Here is a 19,099-nt window from a genome sequence, read left to right as displayed (position 1 = left end):
TCCACCGCAGCTGGGCCAGAGGCCTTCAATAGTGGACGGTATGCTCCGTATTGTCTCTATTCTCTGGACCAGAAAAATGTTTCTGAGCCAACTGAGTGTGCTTGACCCTGAGAATGGGTCATTTTCCCAGGAGAATCCTATCCTCATGCAACGGGACTCTCCTACCCGTCTGCCAAGTATGTGTGTAACTCACCCAGTTAAGCCCTAAAATAAGCCAGGCTAGGCTGAGGCTGGAACCTCTGGTCCATAAATAAATGCACTTTTATATGCAGTTAAACTGAAAGTGTTTGTTGAGTCTATCCAGCTTAATCTCTGTCAATCTGGGATGAAGCCTAGTCTGGGAAGTCGTTTGACTAAGGAAAACGACGGAACAGACACAGAGATGGGACAGAGCCCCGTCTGCCACTCAACACGCCGAGCCCCCCGCCCCCCGGAGCGCCCTGTCCCGGCGGCAGGCGGGCCTCGTGGAAGACCTGTCGGCCCTCTGAGATAAGGCTCCTGGGAAGGAGGCCTGGATTTGTTCGGCTTGCCGGGCCAGCCGTGGACGCGGTGCTGTTCTCTGAGAAGCAGCTGAGGCGCCGAGGAGAGATGACAAGGAACGAACGCTGGGGAAGGATCTTAAGCTCCCCGTTCAGGCTCAGCCTGAGTTGCCCGAGTACAAGGCGGCCGGCTGTACCTGGGCGCTTCCAGTAAGTGTGCTCCGAAGGAATGAAGAGCGGTCATTTAACAGCAAAAATCCTATACTTCAATATGAATAAGAAGCAGAAAAGGCATGCAGACTTTTTATTTTATACCTAACCGATAAGAAATACTTGACTGTAAGGAATCCTGCCATGCAAACCTTGGAAAAGTGGTTTTCTACATGCCCCAGACCCTCCTCGTGGGCCCACTGGCTTCCTCCCAGTGTCCTGAAGCCACGACATCCCGGCAGCTGTTAGAGCATCATTCCGTGACAACACGCCACTAGGGACTATTTCACGCCATCATCTCCTGTGCTTTCCAAATCATCTGCGCTCCAGCCAGGATCTTCCATGTGACATTCCCGGATACTCACAGATACGGATCCCTCGGGCCTGAGCTCAAATTTAGCCAATATCTGAAGTGCCCTCGACTCTTCAGACTGTTGAAGCTCCACTCACCCGCAGGGCTCCTCGTAAACCCCTCCCCACTGACACGAGCCCAGCCCCTGACCTTCCCTGACATCCAGGAGTGACAGCCCTCGATTACTTGCTGTGGGATGTTTTTCTAATCACGTCAAAAGCGTGGTTCTCCTCAAGATCTGTACACTTTTTAAGAATGATGGTATTCTTTCTTAAATCGGCTATGCGGAGCACCTTGCACAGTACAGAATTCCAAGGCTGCTCCCCCGTGCTGTTGACGGATGCATAGAATCACCCAGAATACAGCTTGGCCCCCACAGCCCTGCCTGCCGCTGGTCCAGGAATGCCGAGCTCCCCACGTGAGGATGGGTGCCGATGATGACTCAGGACTGAGCTCCACGTCCTTTCTGCCCGCTGCAGATTCTGAGCAGATGGCTTCAGATCTTCGTACCGACAGAGCTGGTGGGCAGAATCTCCGACTTTAGAGGACATCTGTGACGGAGAAAGCCCCTCGTAGTCCTAAGCAGGCTGGGAGCTAAGCTCCCTCAGAAAGCTCTAGCCCTTGAAACCCCTAGGCAGCCTTGAACGCTTTGCAGAGGCTTGAAGTTAGTTCTAATGTTCAATCGAAATCTCTTTGGCTGCAACTCCAGTCTGTTCCCTGTATCATGATCCCAAGTGGAAGCAGGGACTGGAGCTTTCTTTGCTGAAAACCATGTCCACACCATATAACTGATTTTTTTCAAGTGTGTTTACCAACCTCTCTTCTTGACCAGTTAAGGATGTGGTGTTGGGTTTTATATCTGGCCCCAGTTTTAAAGTAAATGACCATCTACAGTGCTAATAATAAATAAGGCAAGTCCTTCAAATTTCCAAACATTCAGAAAGTACAGAGAAATTTTGTCACATTTGCTTTGCATATTTTATTTAAAAAACTAAGGTACCATGGGTATAGCTGATCCCCCTTTGTACCATTGTTCTTCCAGAAAGGTGAGGACTACCCTGAAGCTAAGTGTGTATTCTTCCTGTCCAGCTTTTAATCACATATATGTAGACATCACAGACACACGTCACAGACACGACCATCCCGTATACATACCATATACAATATGCACCATTTCAGCTTGTAGTTTATGTATCACTCTGGAATTTGCTTACATATAAGGGTGTGTTTCTAATATTTCTCCAAGTGGACAATGTAGATCTATTTCACTCACTGGTTTTCTGTTGTATGACAATGATATAATTTATTTACTTTTTCTTTTGATGGACATTGAAGTAGGGTCCCATTTTCCTCCATGACAAGCTGTGTATTGGATATACATGTACTGATCTAAGCGAACACATACTTGAGAGCTTTTCTAGGATGTACTTGAAGTGGGACTGCTGTGTTACAGGATATGTGCACCTGGAATTGTACCAGATAATAAAAATGCTCTCTAAAATGGCCTATGAAAGTCACACATCCACTACATGTTTCTGAGAGTCTTTTGCCAACTTTATGCTCTTTGAATTTTAAAATTTTACTGGTTGGATGGCTGTAAACTTGGTATCTCGACTCCTTACTTGTCATTTCTCTGACTGTTTATGAGGCTAAATGAATTTTCATACTTACTGAATAATCGTATTTCCTCCTCTGTTGACTATCTGCGAGATCTACCCATATGTCCATTCTGCAGGCCTTAAAAATATATACACTCTATTTTCTAATCTTTCGTCAGTGGCAAATATTACAAACATCTTCTCCCAGTCTGGATTGTCTTTTAACTTTAAGGGTCATATTTTATAGCATTAAAAAACTGTTTAATATCATCAAATGCATCAGTCTTTTCTTGTGCATAGTTTTTGCTTTTTCTGTCTTATTTCAAATTCATAGAAGTTTCTTCCTACCGATGAGAAGTGAGAGCATTTATCGCACCTCAAAGCCAGGTGGTGTGAGAGAGAAGCCCCCGGGGGCTCCCAGGAGAGCACCGCCCTCGGGGATCAGCTTCGCCTTAGAGCGAGACCCCCGGGGCAGAGGCAGAGAGTGGCTGGAGGGTCGCAGTGGGCCAGCTGGGAGACGCGGGAACTGGGGAGGCGGGGGTGAGGACAGACTCTGGGGGCTGCCCGGTGGGGACTCGGGGCCTTGATGATGCTTGACAAGCTTGGCCCTCCTCTCTCCAAACCTGGCCTCTCAGCCCTCGCCGGTGCGACAGCCGATCTGGGGCCCCGGAGCCCTCAGCCTGGCGCCACGTTCGCAGTCAGCGCCCTCACGTTTCTGCCTCCATCTCTATCTGACTGGCCAGACTACAGCTTCGTCTCCCTATGCATTTACTCCATGACTACTTTCCACTTTGAGAATTTTAAATGCATTTGTTCTTTAACCCACCCGTGCTCTCACTTAATTTCTGTCTATTTCTATTTTATAATTTCTTGCCATTTTGGGATGGGAATTCCTTTGTCCCTTTGGGGCTCTGAAACATTAATTTTAACACCAGCGTCAGATTGCTCTGTTTATTCTCACAGCATCTTGAGAAAATCGTGTTCCCCCTGTAGGTTCTGGGGCCATGCTTCCTACAGGAACCGTTCTCAACCTCATGTTTTGGGGTTCCAGGTGGCAGGCTTGTCTTGAAGGGTGCCCTTTTGTTGCCATCCTCACCCCTACCTCCAGCTCCGCTTGTTCCCCCTCGTCTGGCAATTTTGTGGTTGCCTCCACCCAGCTGCCAACTCAGAACAGAGTCTCACCTCTGTAGCCCGGGGCTCCTGCCCTCGTCATATTGGAGAGACCCAAGGTCTCGTCAACTAGACGCAGACGGTCCTGCAGAGGCCCCGGCGCAGCGCGGTCTGCTCACCCACGTCCCGTTATCCCTCGTTTGGCTTGTCCCACACAGGGTGACTTTAATCCTGGACCCACTTCAGGGGAGCCCCAGCTGCTCTGAGCCCAGAGCCGGCGGCGCTGCAGCACCAGCCCCTTCGCTGCGTGTTTCCTCTCTGCGAATAGTTCGGGGAGGCACTTGTCCAACTTGACAACGTGACCAACACCTTTTCAATTTTTATAGCTTATCAATGAATGTTACTTGGACAAGTGTAGATGGGGACTTGAAGCATGAATGAACAGCAGTCTTGAGCTGACATGTTCTTTATTTGAACAGCCAAGAGGGGACTGGAGCAAGAATAGTAAGAACGGCCTCAGCTTGGCTTGATTCAGTAATAAATTCAGGCATTGAGATGCGAATCAAGAATAGGTGCTTCGATAAGACATACTGGGAATTCATGGAATATCAACAAATTCTTGATTCTTGAGAAATTATTATTTGTACTTTATAAGTTGTACTTCACAGATTCAAAACCTTTGGATAAAATTACCTTTATGAGCCAAAGTAAACCATAGTTAATCATCGCTAATAGATTTTCCTTTTATAATTAGTCTACAGCAGCTGGTCTGTTTTTTAGACTTCAACAAATTTACTTATTTATCCACTAACAAGAATTTGCTGAGCGGTGCTTACATGCCAGGCTCTGTGTTATGAGGGAATGAGACAAGATAGAGTCCCTGCCTTCACAGAGCTTACAGACGTTAAATGAACACGCAGCCCCAGGGCCGGGCTTTAACCACTGCTGTGTAAGTGCCACCCCCACCCGTGCCCCTCACCTACCCTTCACACATGTGCCTCTTTCCTTCTTCTCAGGGTCTCATTGAAGATGCCATATCCTCTGAGAGTCCTCTCCCCACCTGCCATTATTCTCTGGGTCAGCTCAGAGCCCTGATTTGAGATGCCATCACAATGTACTATTATTTTCTTTACTTGTTTTTAAAAGTCTTTCATCCTAACCAGACGGTCAGCTCCACAAAGACAGAGAGCCTGTCTATCTCATTCTACTGTCCTTGCTGTCTCTCTCCAGCCCCTAGCACAAGGCCTGGCTCAGAGTGGGAGCTCAGCCAGTATTTGCTGGATGAATGAATGAGTGCGTGAGTGAATCAATAAGAGAAGGAGCCCTAAAAAATGAGTAGGCTTTGGCCAGGGGAAAGGAGGCTGTGAGAGCGCTGTCAGGTGGACAGAGTGGGCAGCCTGGGTCAGGTCCTCGGGACCAGGAGAGACATGTGTACCGCAGGGGGCCCCGGGGGCTGGAGCTGCAGCACCCAAGGGGCTGGCAGGGATTGGCTCTCCTTGGCTTTGCACGCCAGACTTAGGCTTTAAAATTTTATTTGGAAGGTGGCTGGAGGCCTTTGGAGGGGTTTGAACAGGGAAGTGATTTGCTCAGCTTTTCTTCTGAAACAGCTCTGTCCAATATGGCAGCCATTAGCCTCACCTGCTATTTAAATTTAAAGTAGGTATAAACAAAATTCAGTCTTTCAGTCACACAATCTACATTTCAAGTGCTCAGAAGCCACCCACGTGGCTAGTGGCCATCCTAACAGAAAGTACAAACCTAGAGCATTTCCATTGCTACAGAAAGTTCTGTTGTATTGCTGGAACTTTTTCCACTGCTAGAAAAACTGGCTGCTCTGCCGTGCGGTGAGTGGGTTGGAGGGGACCGTTCGAGGGTGCTGTCAAACTTGAGTCAGTCCAATGGCAAGCTGGAGAACATTTTGCAGTGAAAAAAAAATTATTTTAAACTATAATCTAGTTGAAAATGACCTGAGTTCTGATAGGACAATTTAATAGCTAAGAAAGTACCAGTGCTAATATTCTCATAAAATGAATCTGCTTCCACACATCTGGAGAAACTCTCAAAGCATTCAGAGGTACAGTTCTAAAATTTGCACTGCTTTCTAAAAACAAATGTATGTAAAGATTGGTCTGGAGATAATGAACAAAAATCTATTAGCAAATTTAGTAATTAGGGTCATGCTTCTGGCCACGGCCGCCCTCGGTTGCTCTCTGGCTGTGCCTTGGTCATCTGTGGATCAGAGCTCTCCTCTTAGGCATTATTACTCTTTCTTCACACCCCTTGCCAGGCCTCTGTCGGGTCCCATGCTTCCCCCTCCAGGGGCGGGCAAGGTGCTCACTTCTCCAACCTCCTCTCCCACCACCTCCCACCTTGCTCGCAGCCCCCTCCCGTGTCCTTGATGGCTGCAGCTCAGAATGTGAATGAACATTGTGAAATTCAGGTAGATTGACCCACATCCCTGCCTCTCTCCCTATGGGACCAAGCACCATACAGAAACTTACCAGGACATTGCTATTGCATCCTTAGGCTATTTCCCACCTCTTATCAAAAACCTCTAACTTTGCATAGAAGCAGCCCTTCTTTTTTGCATTTTCCCTGACGGGGCCCTCTTCTAGTCCGGCTCTGCAAGACATTAGAGTAAGAGCCCCCACTAACTTCCAGGAATCCATCCCCGGAGCGTAGCCCAAGTTTAAAAATGAGCCTCTGGTTACAATTTACAGACTTAAGACAGCTAATCCAGGCAAAACCATCGCAGCATGTACCTCTGCGGAACTTATGTACTTACCCAACGTGGAAAATGAAATAGGAAAGGAGGTCAGAAAAAAAGTGATGGAGTTGGTTGGTTTACAGCATAAAACCTAGGGAGAAAAGTAATTTGCTTGGCGTGATGGGGGCCTGAACTTGTGCTCCTGAATCCACTCAGGTTAGGGAACCGAGGTTCCCAGAGTTGGCTCGGGGGGTTAGCACAGTGCTTGTCAGAGTCAGTGAAAGCCATCCTTGGGTGTGGAGGATAAAGTGTTGAATCACCAATGCTGCCCCAAGTTCCTCAAGGAACTGACTGAGAACCGGCCCCACCACCCAGCGTGGTACTGGGAGGACTGGAGGCATCTCATTCATTCCCAGGGAGGGTGTTGGGAGGCAGGCATTGTTTAAATAGGACCTGGAGGATGAGAAAAAGTTGTCCAGGCGAAGGCCATGGATGTGAGAGAAGGTGGAAGCCCAGGGCTAGTTGGGGGCCAGGAGGCCCCAGCGTGGAAACAGTGTCAAGGGCTGGACGTGACAAAGGCAGTTCCTGTGGCCAGAGTGTGCACAGGGTGGGGAGGGAGGGAGGTGGAGGAACTCTGGCCGGAGGGCTAAGTGAGGAACACATCTCATCTCAAAGGGCCAGGTGTTCAAAGCTTAGTACCTTGGACTTCACCCTAAGGACAATAGGGACCTGGAGCCTGGGGCCAGCCTGTACCACCGCTGGTCCCCCTTCCAAGAAAGTACTTAAAAAATTTTTTTAAGTGGATAAAGGAAATTGTTTAGAGATGTTCACTGCAGCACAGTTAAAAAAAACCGTTTTTGTCTGTGGACCTGAAGGTCAGAGAGTTCATTATACTTTTCATAGGTCATAGTGACGCTTGGCCATCCCTTGCCATCTGATTTTTCTCGCCCCCTCACTCCTCATCCATCCCGATCCCCTTCCCCTCCATTCGAAAGACACTCATTTATCTGTTTGATACATGGCCTTAAACATGCATATCCTTGCAAAATACATAATGTTGTTCCATGTGTGTTTTTAATTTACCTGACACATTCTTTTATAAATCTCTTCCTAAGTCTTTTTTTTTTCTTGGTAGGAGGCAGTCCTGTTGCTCTGTGTACATCTAGTTCATAGTGTGCTGCTGCTGCATAGTCCATATGCGTGTACATGGAGCATTATTTGTAAGTTTGCTGTAACCTAAATACTGCACACTAGGGGATGGGGCATCAGCAGCGTGGAATATAACACGCCTGCATTAACGACAGTAGTTCTGGATGCCATAGGTAACGTGTTGGTGACAATGTTAAGGAAGAAAAGTGACAAAACTGTCTTTACACTGTACAAACAACCACATAAAAATACATATTTATACAGCCGGAAAGGATCAAAGAAAAATGAAAACAGGAAGGGAACTGTGGTAAGCTTCTCTTGCAGCTGTAAGTGGGGACCGCGGGGGGCTGGGGATCCGCCTGCACCCCGGAACCCGATCTTGGGGGCGGGAAGAGATCCGAGCAGTGTCCCAGGGTTGGCATCTGGGCGCCCCTCCTGGGCCAGAAGGGATTCCTCTCCTCCAGGCAGGCCCTGCAGTCAGCTTCAGCGGCCTGTCTCCCCTCACGGGAACAGGAATGAAGGTAAAAATCGTCCAGAGGGCTGAGAGAGGTGCGCGGCTGCCGAATTTAACTGGGTTCAAATCAAACAAGAAAAGGGGTGCCTTAAGAGTCATGCATATTATTCGTGCAATTGTGCAAAAAGAGAAGCCGCGGGCCTTGCCCACGCGCCGCCCTGGGGAGGGCCTGGCACAGGCGGACGCGCACTCTGTGAAGTATGAGATATTATCTTTTCAAAAAGTTATACCAACATCAATTTTTCAAAGGTTTATTTTTAAAAGTTTAAATCACAAATTTCATGACCCTCACTTTTTAAAGATCGCTTTTTCAATGTCTTAATTTCTAACTCGTCACAAAGAATCTTCAAAATCAGCAAGTCAATACTTTGGGCGTCAGGCTCCGTGGGCACCAGGGCCGCGCGGGGCCGCAGGCGCCACGTTCCGACCAGCGCGGAGGGCGCGCGGGGCCCGGGGGCCGCGGACTGAGGGGGGCGGCGCTGCGTCCCGGGGACCCCGCGCCCCCGGGGAGACGGTGGGGGGAGCACGGGCCGCGGCCCTGCTCCTGCCGGGGGGCGGCGCGCCAGCCCGCGGTCGCCTCGGCCCAGCGCGAAACCTAAACGCGCAGCCCGAGCTGCGGGCGGGCTCCGGGAGCCACGGGAAGCTCGCGGCGCAGGCTGCCGCCGGGCCCCGCGCGCCCCCGCCTCGCGCGCCCCCGATCTCCCCCACCCTCGCGCGCCCCCGTGCGCCCCGCCCCGCGCGCCCCCGATCTTCCCCACCCTCGCGCGCCCCCGTGCGCCCCGCCCCGCGCGCCCCCGCATGTCCCCGCCCCGCGGCCCGCGTTGCGCTCCCGGGACGGCCCCGCCCCCGCCCGGGCGAGGCTGCGCGCGGCTCCGGAGCGGCAGCCGCATGGCGGGCGGCGGGGGCAGACAGGGCGGACAGGGCGGCGGGCCCGCTGTTGGAGCCGCGCAGCACGTGCTCCTGCTCCCAGGTAAGCGCGCCCGCCCGGCCCCGCGTCCGAGCCGGCAGCCGGAGGCCCAGGGGCCGCTGCCGCGGACGGGCCGGGGGAGACGCGGGGGGCGGCGGGGCGGGGCCTCCGGGCCCATGGGCGGGAGCCGGGGCCGCGGAGTGCGGGTCGTAAAGGTCCGGCCCGCCTGGAGGACGAGCCCCAGGCCGGTAGCGTGGCGTCGGCAGTAAGGAAAATCCGTTGTTTGCCCTCTTTGATTCTGAGACCCAGCTCAGTCAACGCACTATTTCCGCAGAAAGTAATACTGACGGCGGGGTAGTTGCTCGGTCATCTGGTTTTTGGGGCGGACGTCGGAAGTCGTTCCAGGACAGCCCGCTGAGAACACTGTGCGCGGCTGACTTTGGCCCCTTGTCAGGTGCGCCGCGCGCGCAGCGAGGAACACACACCCTGTTCCTCGGCTGCTTCGCTCCCCATCCCTCCAGACCCGTCCGATCTGTGCGTAGCGGTGGTTTGGCTTGTTGGTCGGTGTGTGTTTTCATTGCTGTGTGTTTATTGTGTGCATATCCACGGCGTTTACCTCCTCTGCTGTGCGGGGACGTTTGGATTGTTTCCAGGTTGTCATTTGTGAATTACACTTCTAAGAACATTCTCTCCAAGGCCCTGGGTGGGCAGAGGTACTTGTTTCTCTGGGGTGGACCCCCAGGAGCGGACGGCCGGTCCCAGTGGACCCCCAGGAGCGGATGGCCGGTCCTAGGCCCTCATGTGCTCAGCCGTAGATGCTGCTCAGCTGTTTTCAAAGCTGGTTGTCCCGATTTGCACTCCCAGCAGCATTGTGTGGGCGTCCCCATGGAAACGCATCCTCACTGGAGATGTGTGTGTAGTGAGACAGTTAATGCAAAGTTCAGAGCTTTGCCAGAGCCGTCGAAGGACTATCTGTATAACATGCTTTACCCTAAATAAACCCTCTTCTGGCTTTTGTCACATTCAGTGAGATTTTAAGGGCAGGAACTCTAATCATTCTTTCAGAACCTAGTGTATTATCATTTTTCAGATACTCAGCTGGGGATAATTTTGGTGTCTTATTTTATTCTGTTTGATCAGTATTGACATTTTGATTCTTAAATGTGTATCCTCATCGTATTAAACACAGAAACCTTTACCAGAGTGAAATATTGATTGCATCCCTGAAAAGTGTGGGTAATGTGGCTCCTCCTGGGCTGTGGGAACTTCAGTCCGGCCCCTTTCAAAGCTGCGATGTCTTGTGACCTTTGACCTGGTCCGGAGGCTGAGCCCCTGTTAGGACTGCAGCTGTGGGCAGGCAGGCCTGCTGGTTCCTAAGGCAGGCGGAGCTTCCCACCCCTGTAATTCCTCTCTCGGGCCTTTAGTGCCATCTGCAGGTGTGCAGTGCACAAACACTGGGGTTTGATAGTTGTCGCGTATACGGGGCTGCTCACACTGAAGGGCCTCCGTCCCCTGGAGAGCTGGGCCCCTGCCCCAGAGTTTCCGATTCAATAGGGGTGGATGGGGCCTGGGAATGTGCGTCTCCAGCACATTCCCGGTGGTGCCGCCGGTCCAGGGACCCCACTCAGAACCACTGCAGTGGGACAAACCCCCAGGAGGCGAGTGGGAGGCAGCAACAGCCCTCCACAGGTTGTGCCGTCTGGTGGGCTGGGGAGCCCCCATCAGCACAGGGTCCAAGGCCAGTCCTCGCAGGTGTGTGTGTGTCCAGCAGGTGGGAAATTGGCCTCAGTAAGCCATGCACTTAGGAGGAGACCTGCCTGTCTGGGTGGCACCAGAGCTGGTGAAGCTGGGCCCTCGATACAGCAGGCAAGTATTGCGTAGGGTTTTTCTGAGGTGTTTTCTAAGGTAGAGGCAGTGTGTCCTCAGTGTGAGAAAGGCCCTGGAACCTGAAGAGTTTGCTCTGGGCACCAAAAAGTGAGCACATTCACCCACAGGCCTTCACACATGTGTCCGCGAAGTGGACGCAAAGCTACCAGCCCTCCGGGACACTGGCTTCCAGAGTTTAATTCGAGTTACCTACCGAGTGGCCTGCATTGTGTACCATCCTGAAGGATATATTCAGATGGACTATTTCAGGTCTCGTTGCCTCTCATTTTCAAATATCTCGGAAAACGAAAGCTGGAACTGGGAAGGGGGACCGGGCAGTGGTCCCACTCGAGGACCAGGTTTTCAGGCTGTCAGTCAGCCTCGTGATTCGGAGGCACAAGCTCTTGTAGTGCGGGACCGTCTGAAGTGTCTCCCCGAGGTGGCCTAGAGTACTAGCCTGTTCGCAGTTTCAGTTACTGTAAGAGACTATTAACAACTCTATTTTTTGGAATATGGTAGACATTTCTGTCTCTCTTTGATGCCCTGACAGTAAATGTTTAAGTCTTATTTTTCATATTTTTCTCTAGTCCAAGTGTTGTGTGCTTGTCGGCTCTACTGGTGTGCAGGCCGGCTGGGAACAGGGCCGTCGCTGCCATGACGGATCCCGTTGCTCAGCCATCTCCGCGGAGCCTAGAACCTTGGGAAACCCTGATGTTGTTTGAGGAAGAAAAGGGAGGACAGGAATGATCCCCAGACCACCGGAGCTCATTTGGGCCCTCGGGCTGAAAACATCCCTCAGTCAGACCTCTGGTTAAAAAGCCCTCATTTCAAACTGGACTTAAGATCACATCTTCCACTATAAAGTTTGACAATAAATCTATTCCCTTTATTTCATGAAAAGATGTGTTAAAGGTATTTTAGGAAGAGTTGTATTTGTTATTTTCCCCATTGCCAGCCTTAGTAATGCCAGGTTTTGTGGGCAGGGTGCTTTTTGGGAGATAAGAATGCCAAGCCTTCTTATACCTTAGACATTTAGACTTTCCCAAGAGAACAATAAAGCTTTTATATGAGGTGCTGTAATTATCGCAAACAGTGCCAGATTTGTCTCTCCAAATGGAATGCAAAAATGGCATTGACAGCATTTATGAATGCAAGCTGCAGAACTGTGTTCTAATTAAAGGATCAAAAAATCAGATTTAAAAGGAAAAACTGATTATCTTATTCAATGATGGAGAAAATGTATAGTAATATTGTTTCTGACTGGAGTCTTGTAGCTTTGTAATAAGCCCACAAGAAACACCTCTTTGTTTGGAAAAAAGGTAAAAGTTTAAAGTATGGGGCAAAGGAAGAACTAAATTACCTCAATTACTTTTCAATGACCCTGAAAAACAGTATATGTGTGTGTGTGTGTGTGTGTGTGTGTGTGTGTGTGTGTGTGTGCGCGCGCGTGTGTGTGTGTATCTTTTTCCTCCTTTACCTAAGGGCACATGGTTAGTCTCAGAAGAATACGTGAGCAGGTTTTGTCTTTTGTCAACACTGCCTGGAGTGCATGTTTATGTTTGGAAATAGCCCCTGTGGGTCCAAAGCCTCCTTCCGCACTGATGGGTTTGTTCACGTGGGAGAAAGTGGCACTTAGCCAGCGATAGGGAACCCAGCCTTCTAGGCGCTGATCTTAGACAACCTCTGAATAATTAAGCTCAGCTTCTTGGAAGGTTTGTTGTTTATTCTCCTGCAGGAGGCCAGTTTGAATGGACCACGAGTCTGCCTTAGTGTGGAAATTACTGTTTCTTTAATGTGGGGTCAGTGCATCCTAACTGTGTGTTACCAATCTGACTTCCACCCCTCCGGGGGTTCCCTAGTGGCACCCATACTCCTAGCAGGAGCCAGCAGTCGGGCAGGGGCAGGGGTGGGGGGCAGCGCGTGCAAGGACACGTGGAGCTGGGCTCTTGCAGCACTGGGAGGCCCAGGGTTCCTGCGTCTCAAACAAACTTCCTCCCAACTGTGGAAAACGGGCTGCACGGTGTCCCCCTCAAACCTCCTGTGTCTGCTGGCAGACACCGCCCGCCGCCTAGTTCTCACCTTTAACAGGACAGCCTGCTGACTGGCCCCCCTGTGATCACATGTATCCCCAGTGCCAGTTAGCTGCAGCAAGTGGGGAAGGCTGGTGGGGGACTTGTGGGGAGGGAGTGCTTTTCCGGAAGCAGAGGACGAGAATGGACGGCTTGAAAGCCAGCCACTGCAGGGGCTCAGCCTGCGAGACGGGGCCGGGAGCCCAAGCCACGTGTCTCCTGGCCGGCCCAGCGTTCTGAGTTTCTCAGTTACTGGTCTCTGACAGGCATACAGGTGTGGCCGAAGTTCACTGTGTGCACGACTGGATTTGGGCTGTAACTATGCCTCCATGACCCACAGCTTATGTCAGTTTTAAGGCGCCATCCCTGAGGGCCCGTGGCCTCTAGCTCTTACACCTGTGCAGTACACTGACGTACGGAATTGTATTTGACCCTCGCTGTGACCTTGGAAAGTAATCAAGGCAAACTTCATCATCACCATTTTGCAAGACTCCGAGAAGTCAGGTAATCTGTCCAGCACATGAAATAAATTAAGTGGCAAAGACTGTTGCTTTCCCAGGCCTCCAGGACCCTGCTTGTGCCAGAAGCCCTCCTGCGAATGGCCCCTCCTTGCTGCTCCAGCCCCGGGCCCTCCCACTCCCGCTGTGGGGTGCACAGTGCACTTGTGTTCCGACACTCCACTCAGCTGTTGCTGCAAACACTCCGCCCTCCACCTTCAGATGAAATAGACTTTAACAAGACAAAATTGTTCCTGGACACAAAGAGGGATATTTTATAATGATGACAAGGTTAGTCTGTTAGGATGATACAACAATTATAAATATACATACATCAATGACAGCTCAACATACATGAACCAAAAACAGACAGAATTAAAGGGAGTTATGGACAATTGAACTGTAAGAGTGGGTGATTTCAATAACCCATTTTCAATATGGTTAAAACAATGAGGAAGAAGATCGTCAAGGGAACAGAAGGCTTGGCCGGTCCTGTAAACCAGCTCGGCCAGCGGCCATGTGCAACATGCAGTTACTTTTACCCTGCCGACAGTTTCTGCCTCCGGTTGGGCACACACGTCACTGCCTGTGCTGTTGCGCCTGGTTAGTCGGCCACCTTCCTGTGTGTGGTCTGGGGTCTCATCCAGTCCGGAACCTTTTTTACTGCCTTCCTATCTTCTTTTGGGCTGAGAATCATTTTCATGAGTCTGCGCCTGCCCCTTTGTTCTCTTATTAGTGACAGCACTCTTTGTTTATTTTTCACGGCCGCTTTGGGGTTTATTCCACAAGTTGATCGACCACGTCCACCCCAAGCGATCCACAACCCTCCCTGGACAGCATAAAAACCGCGGTGTGCGCTCAATCCTCCCCTCCTGGCCTCCGTGCTGTCGGTCCCTTTATTCAGGCATGTTGTAAACCCTGCACTAAAACGTTCTTTTTGTTTAGCCAATGGTCTTTAAAGAGATTTAAATAATAAAAAAAAAATCCTCGTTTGTGTACCGTGAAGTCCCCGTTACCATCATATCTTCACCTGGTGTCCCAGTCTGCCTGCCAGGACTGCCTTCATCTCCTTGAGCTGAGGGTCCACTGGTGATTGTTCCTTTCAACCCTTGTATGTCTGAAAAAGTCTATATTTATCACATTCATATTTCAAAGGTATTTTCTTTGGGTTCGTCAAGTTTTCTTTTAATACTTGAAAGGTGTTCGTTCCTTCATTACCTCTGGCCCTCATTGTTTCTGACAAGAAATCCACTGCCATTTTTAGCTTCGATCTTCAATCTTCTATACTTCAGGTGTTTTTCTCTGACTGCTTTTAAGGTTTTCTCTTTTTTTCCTAGTTTTGAGCTGTTGATTCTTGTATAGAGTTTATTCCTGTTTCTTGTGCCCTGGCTTCGTGGAACTTCTTGGGTTTATGGTCTTCATCAAATTTGAGGACATCCATCCGCACTTCCCCCAGGACACTGTCAGTGTCCTATGGCCTCATTTCAGGAGCCACAGCTTTGCACACTTTACTAGGATGTGTGAATCATCCCCAGTTCATGGATACTCTCTGTTTATTTTTAATTCTTTTTTCTCTGTGTTTCTATTTTAGGTAATTTCTGCTGCTGTCTTCAAGCTCATTAATCTTCTGCCACTAATTTCATCTCATGTGTTTTTCCTCAATTTGGGTCTTTTAAAAAAGTCTTCTATGTCTTTACTTAACTTTTTGTGCATGAGAAATACCATTTTTAATGCCCTTGTCTGCTCGTTCTAACATCTGTGTCTAATAGCAAAACCCACTCGCAGTAATTGGATTCCTTATTTTTCTCATTATTGGCCATATTTTTCTGCTTGTTTGAATGCCTAGTAATATTCGATTAGGTGCCAGACATTGTGAATTTCACCCTTTTGGCTGGCGAATATTTTGGTATTCCTACAAACAGTCTTGAGCTTCCTTCTGGGACACAGTGAAAGTGCTTGGGAGCAGTTTCATCCCTTTGGGTCTTGCTTTTAAAATGAGTGTGGTGGGATCAGAGCAGCATTTAGGGTGGGCTGGCAGCTCCCTCCCTCTGAGGAAGACCCTCCTGAGTCCTGCCCTGTGCCCTCTGAACCATGAGCCTTCCCGGCCACCTGGGAGCAGGCCTGGCTCCGGCCCCGAGTGAACAGGGGGCTCTGTTCAGAGGGGCTGCTCCTGCCCTCGGGGGGCTCCAGTGCTCGTGGAATACAAAGCCATTCCCTCGGCAGATACAAGATTTCTTTCTTGGTAGCACTCTGCTTTCAGTTTGCCGACCTGTGAGCTGTAGCCCTGGTGCCTCCAGACCTCTGGGCTCTGTCCCTTCGGCTCAGGGAGCCCGCCAGGCCTCCTCCAGGCTCCGCCGTCCTGTGCTCTGGGCGTTCATGGGGCTCAGTGCAACTCTTTCCCGCCTCTCCCCATCCTGCGTGCTCCATGTCCCGTGTCATGTAAATAGTTGTGTTGTGTATTTTAGGGTTTTATTTTGGTTGCTTTGGATGAGGGGGTAAATTGGGTTCCTGTTACTTCACTTGGTTGCAAGTGGGAATTTCAAAATCAGGGTGTTTTTTCTTTATGTATTTAATACCATGGGTATTTTAAGAAGAAAGTTGTATTTTAACCATTGGTGAGTAAGCCAGTCTCTAGTTTTGCTTGCTCTGTTTAAGTTTATGAAGCTCTGAAGCGGTGGGGAGGGCGTGGGGGCCGCAGAAACCAAGTCCAGGGTGCACTGCCTTCCCCCTCCAGCTCCATCAACCCACCTTGCCTTTTGCAGAGTCTCTGAATTAGCTCTGATTGTATAAGTGCAGTTGTCGGGGGGCTTCATGCTTTGACCTGCGTGATTCAAACTTTGGCAGTGAAGTGTTGCAGAGGAAACATAATGAGGGGCTCCCCTCACTGGATATTAAAGTGCCTTTTAGGGCTGCAGTCATTAAAATACTGAAGTAGGGTGCAACACAGACACAGATTGGCGGAACAAAATAGACTGTCCGTGGTGCACTTTAAATGTCTGAACACGGCATAAAGGAATCGCTGCAATGATGGTCACTCAGTAGGTGGTGTTGGCACAACTGGAAAACTCCTGGAAAAATGTCTTGGGTGGATCTCCTCATTTCTCACACCCGGGTGCATCCAGATAGGTTAGCGGTGCGAGCTAAAGACATGAGGAGAACATGTAGGCGATTCATGCAATTTGAACAAGAGAGGTATGGACACAGAAGGAGCAGCCGTACGGACAATACTGACATGAGCGCACAAAGATTTTGTCTTCCACTCGGCAAAAAAAAGCCCAGTAGATACAGAGTTGATGTCCTTCCTGAACAAAGACACCGCACAGAGCAGTAGAAGGAAGGCGAATGCCCCGCTGAAGGTTGGCCGAGAACGTGGTCAGGTGGCCACATTTAGGGGCAAGAAAGATACACGCCCAGCAAACAAACAAACATTTATTTTAGGGATGTTCTACTTAGGATAATCATAGCAGTAAAAAATAGTACAGCTATCGGTTGCTATGTGTCTAAACATGTTAGGAACTTTCAACAGCTTAGCTGATCTCATGTTCATGTTCTCATCATCCCTTCATCAGGGTGACAACTGAGGACCTACGGGGCCTGTGCAGGCAGATGAATCCCTGTTATAACTCAGGCCATCTGACTATAGTCCTGCCCTGTAGCACATCCCACAAACTAAAACTACCTAAAATTCCACTGCAGCTTTCAGAGAAATTCATGATTTGCTCAAGGTCACACAGTTTGCAAGCAGGAAAATTGAGTTAGCGAGTTTTAGAAAGAAAAATCATGTAAGCAGAGAAAAAGGGTGAAATAAAGAAGGCGAGCAATAAATACCCTAATTTACAAACTCGTCATCTCTCCCCAGAACATTTACAAGAGGCTTCAAAGAAGACGAGAAGTGGGCTCTTCTTTGCGAAGCTGCCTAACCCGGGTTCGGGTAAGCCGCCCTACCCCCTCCTCCTTCCCTGGGAGCTCTTAGCGGCACGGCGGCATCGCAGACACGCGCTGGTGACCTGACCGCTCCTCCGGGGGGTTCACCACCCGACATGTTCCTTTCCCCCTTGTTTTCATCCGCAGAACTGTTCGTGCATCAGAAATGCTGGCAAACAAAAGTAGCATTTTGACTTCTCTCTGAGAACAGATGAATTTTCTTTGGCTTTCTTAGACCAGTCACCCAACATTAGTCTCCATTTATGTTTGGCCTGTGTCATAACGTAAAATCAGCAGAGGAAGAGAAGAAGCCTTTTACTTGACATGCCAAGATTTTGTGTAGTTTTTGTTTCTAGCTCCACTTTTCTTATTTTATTCTGACCAAGAGGTAGTTTTTCCCCTGCCAAAGGGTGTTTTTTTGTTGTTGTTGTTTTTGGTGGAGAGCATTGCGTATTGGGGAGACACATAGTTTACTGGAAGTGATTTTATTTTAACTGTATATCCAGTGCATTTTGTTTCCTAATTTTTAGGCAAAAATATTAGAATACTATAAATATGTAGTAATATTGGCGATACCATTTACGTGGAACTGTTTTTCCATCAATTTGTTTTACAAGATTTATGTGATAAGGTTAGTATTAATTTTATAAGGTGTTGAGTAGTTAGCAAACCTGACACTTGACGATGGACACATCCCCGTGGGGTGGGTGGAATAGAGGCAGGGGGAAGCCGATGCTTGGCGCCTCACTGATGGTTAGAAGCAACGAGGGAGACGACAATGCCTGCATTTCTCCAGTTTTCTTTCCTCAAAATGGAATTGAGTGCACCTGGTCAGCTGTATTATTTAGAACTGTGAATGATGCATAAGACTGTGTCAGGCTGAGATTATTGTTCAGAGAACTTTCAGGGAGCAGTAAAGGTTCTAAAATATTTAACAAAAGTAAAGGTACAGAAAAAGTCAGCCTCTTGTAAAATTTCCATTTATCTATATGTCACAGACAACAGAGGAGCAAATGCTTTATTTGCTACATTAACTGGAGAAAAATACAGGTGGACATTTGCTGGACGCTTACCATGGGCCAAGTACACTGTCTGAGGAGCTTTATTTGTATTCTGTTTTTTTAATCCTTATGAAGGTTGGGAGGTAGGGTCAGTGTTATTCCCGTTTTGCAGATACAGACACGGGCATAGAAAGGCTTACTTAGCTTTCCCAAGAGCACGTGCCCAGCGTGCAGCAGGGATAGGTGCCAACTCAGAGAGCTCGGCTGTTTAGGGAAAACCCACTCATCGGTGAGCCCTGGCCCTTCCCACCGAGAGCGGGCCTGCGGGGTGGGTTTGCAGGTGCCCTGCCGGGTCCTGCGTGTGGGGAACCACATGGAGGCCTGCCTGGTGCCCCTGGCCAAACCACTGGGCTTGGGTAGTTCAAGAGCGGGTTTTCCCTCTTGATCTGATGAAGGATTCAGTGAGAGCTTTGTGCCAGTTAAGATAAGTGATTTGCACTTTTATTTATTGGTTTAAGTTTAGTGAGGATTGTAGAGCTGGAAAACAGGCATCTGTGTAATAGCTGTCAGCGTTCCTCAGAGGCAGAGTGTATAGAATATATCTGTGTATGTTTATGTTCAAATTAGGAACATTCCTCAGACCCATTGGATAGGCTTGATGTGTGTGTGTGTATGTGTATGAGAAAACTAACAAATAAAAAACAGATTTGTCTTAA

General features: G+C 49.4%; 1 protein-coding gene across 1 annotated transcript in view; it reads left to right on the top strand.

Annotated features, from left to right (window-relative positions):
• Window positions 1–8,902: 8,902 nt before the first annotated feature.
• RNASEH2B (ribonuclease H2 subunit B) overlaps window positions 8,903–19,099 on the top strand; it is a 33,721-nt gene continuing 23,524 nt past the window's right edge. The window contains exons 1-2 of the mRNA XM_037011556.2: window positions 8,903–9,089; window positions 17,318–17,389. Coding sequence (XP_036867451.2) covers window positions 8,918–9,089; window positions 17,318–17,389 — 244 coding nt within the window. The 5' untranslated portion in view covers window positions 8,903–8,917. The remainder of the gene's footprint in view (window positions 9,090–17,317; window positions 17,390–19,099) is intronic.

Source organism: Manis javanica, chromosome 1 (assembly GCF_040802235.1).
Source record: "Manis javanica isolate MJ-LG chromosome 1, MJ_LKY, whole genome shotgun sequence".
NCBI lineage: Eukaryota > Metazoa > Chordata > Mammalia > Pholidota > Manidae > Manis > Manis javanica.
The sequence above is the reverse complement of the archived record's forward strand: the minus strand, read 5'-3'. Positions and strand labels throughout refer to the sequence as shown.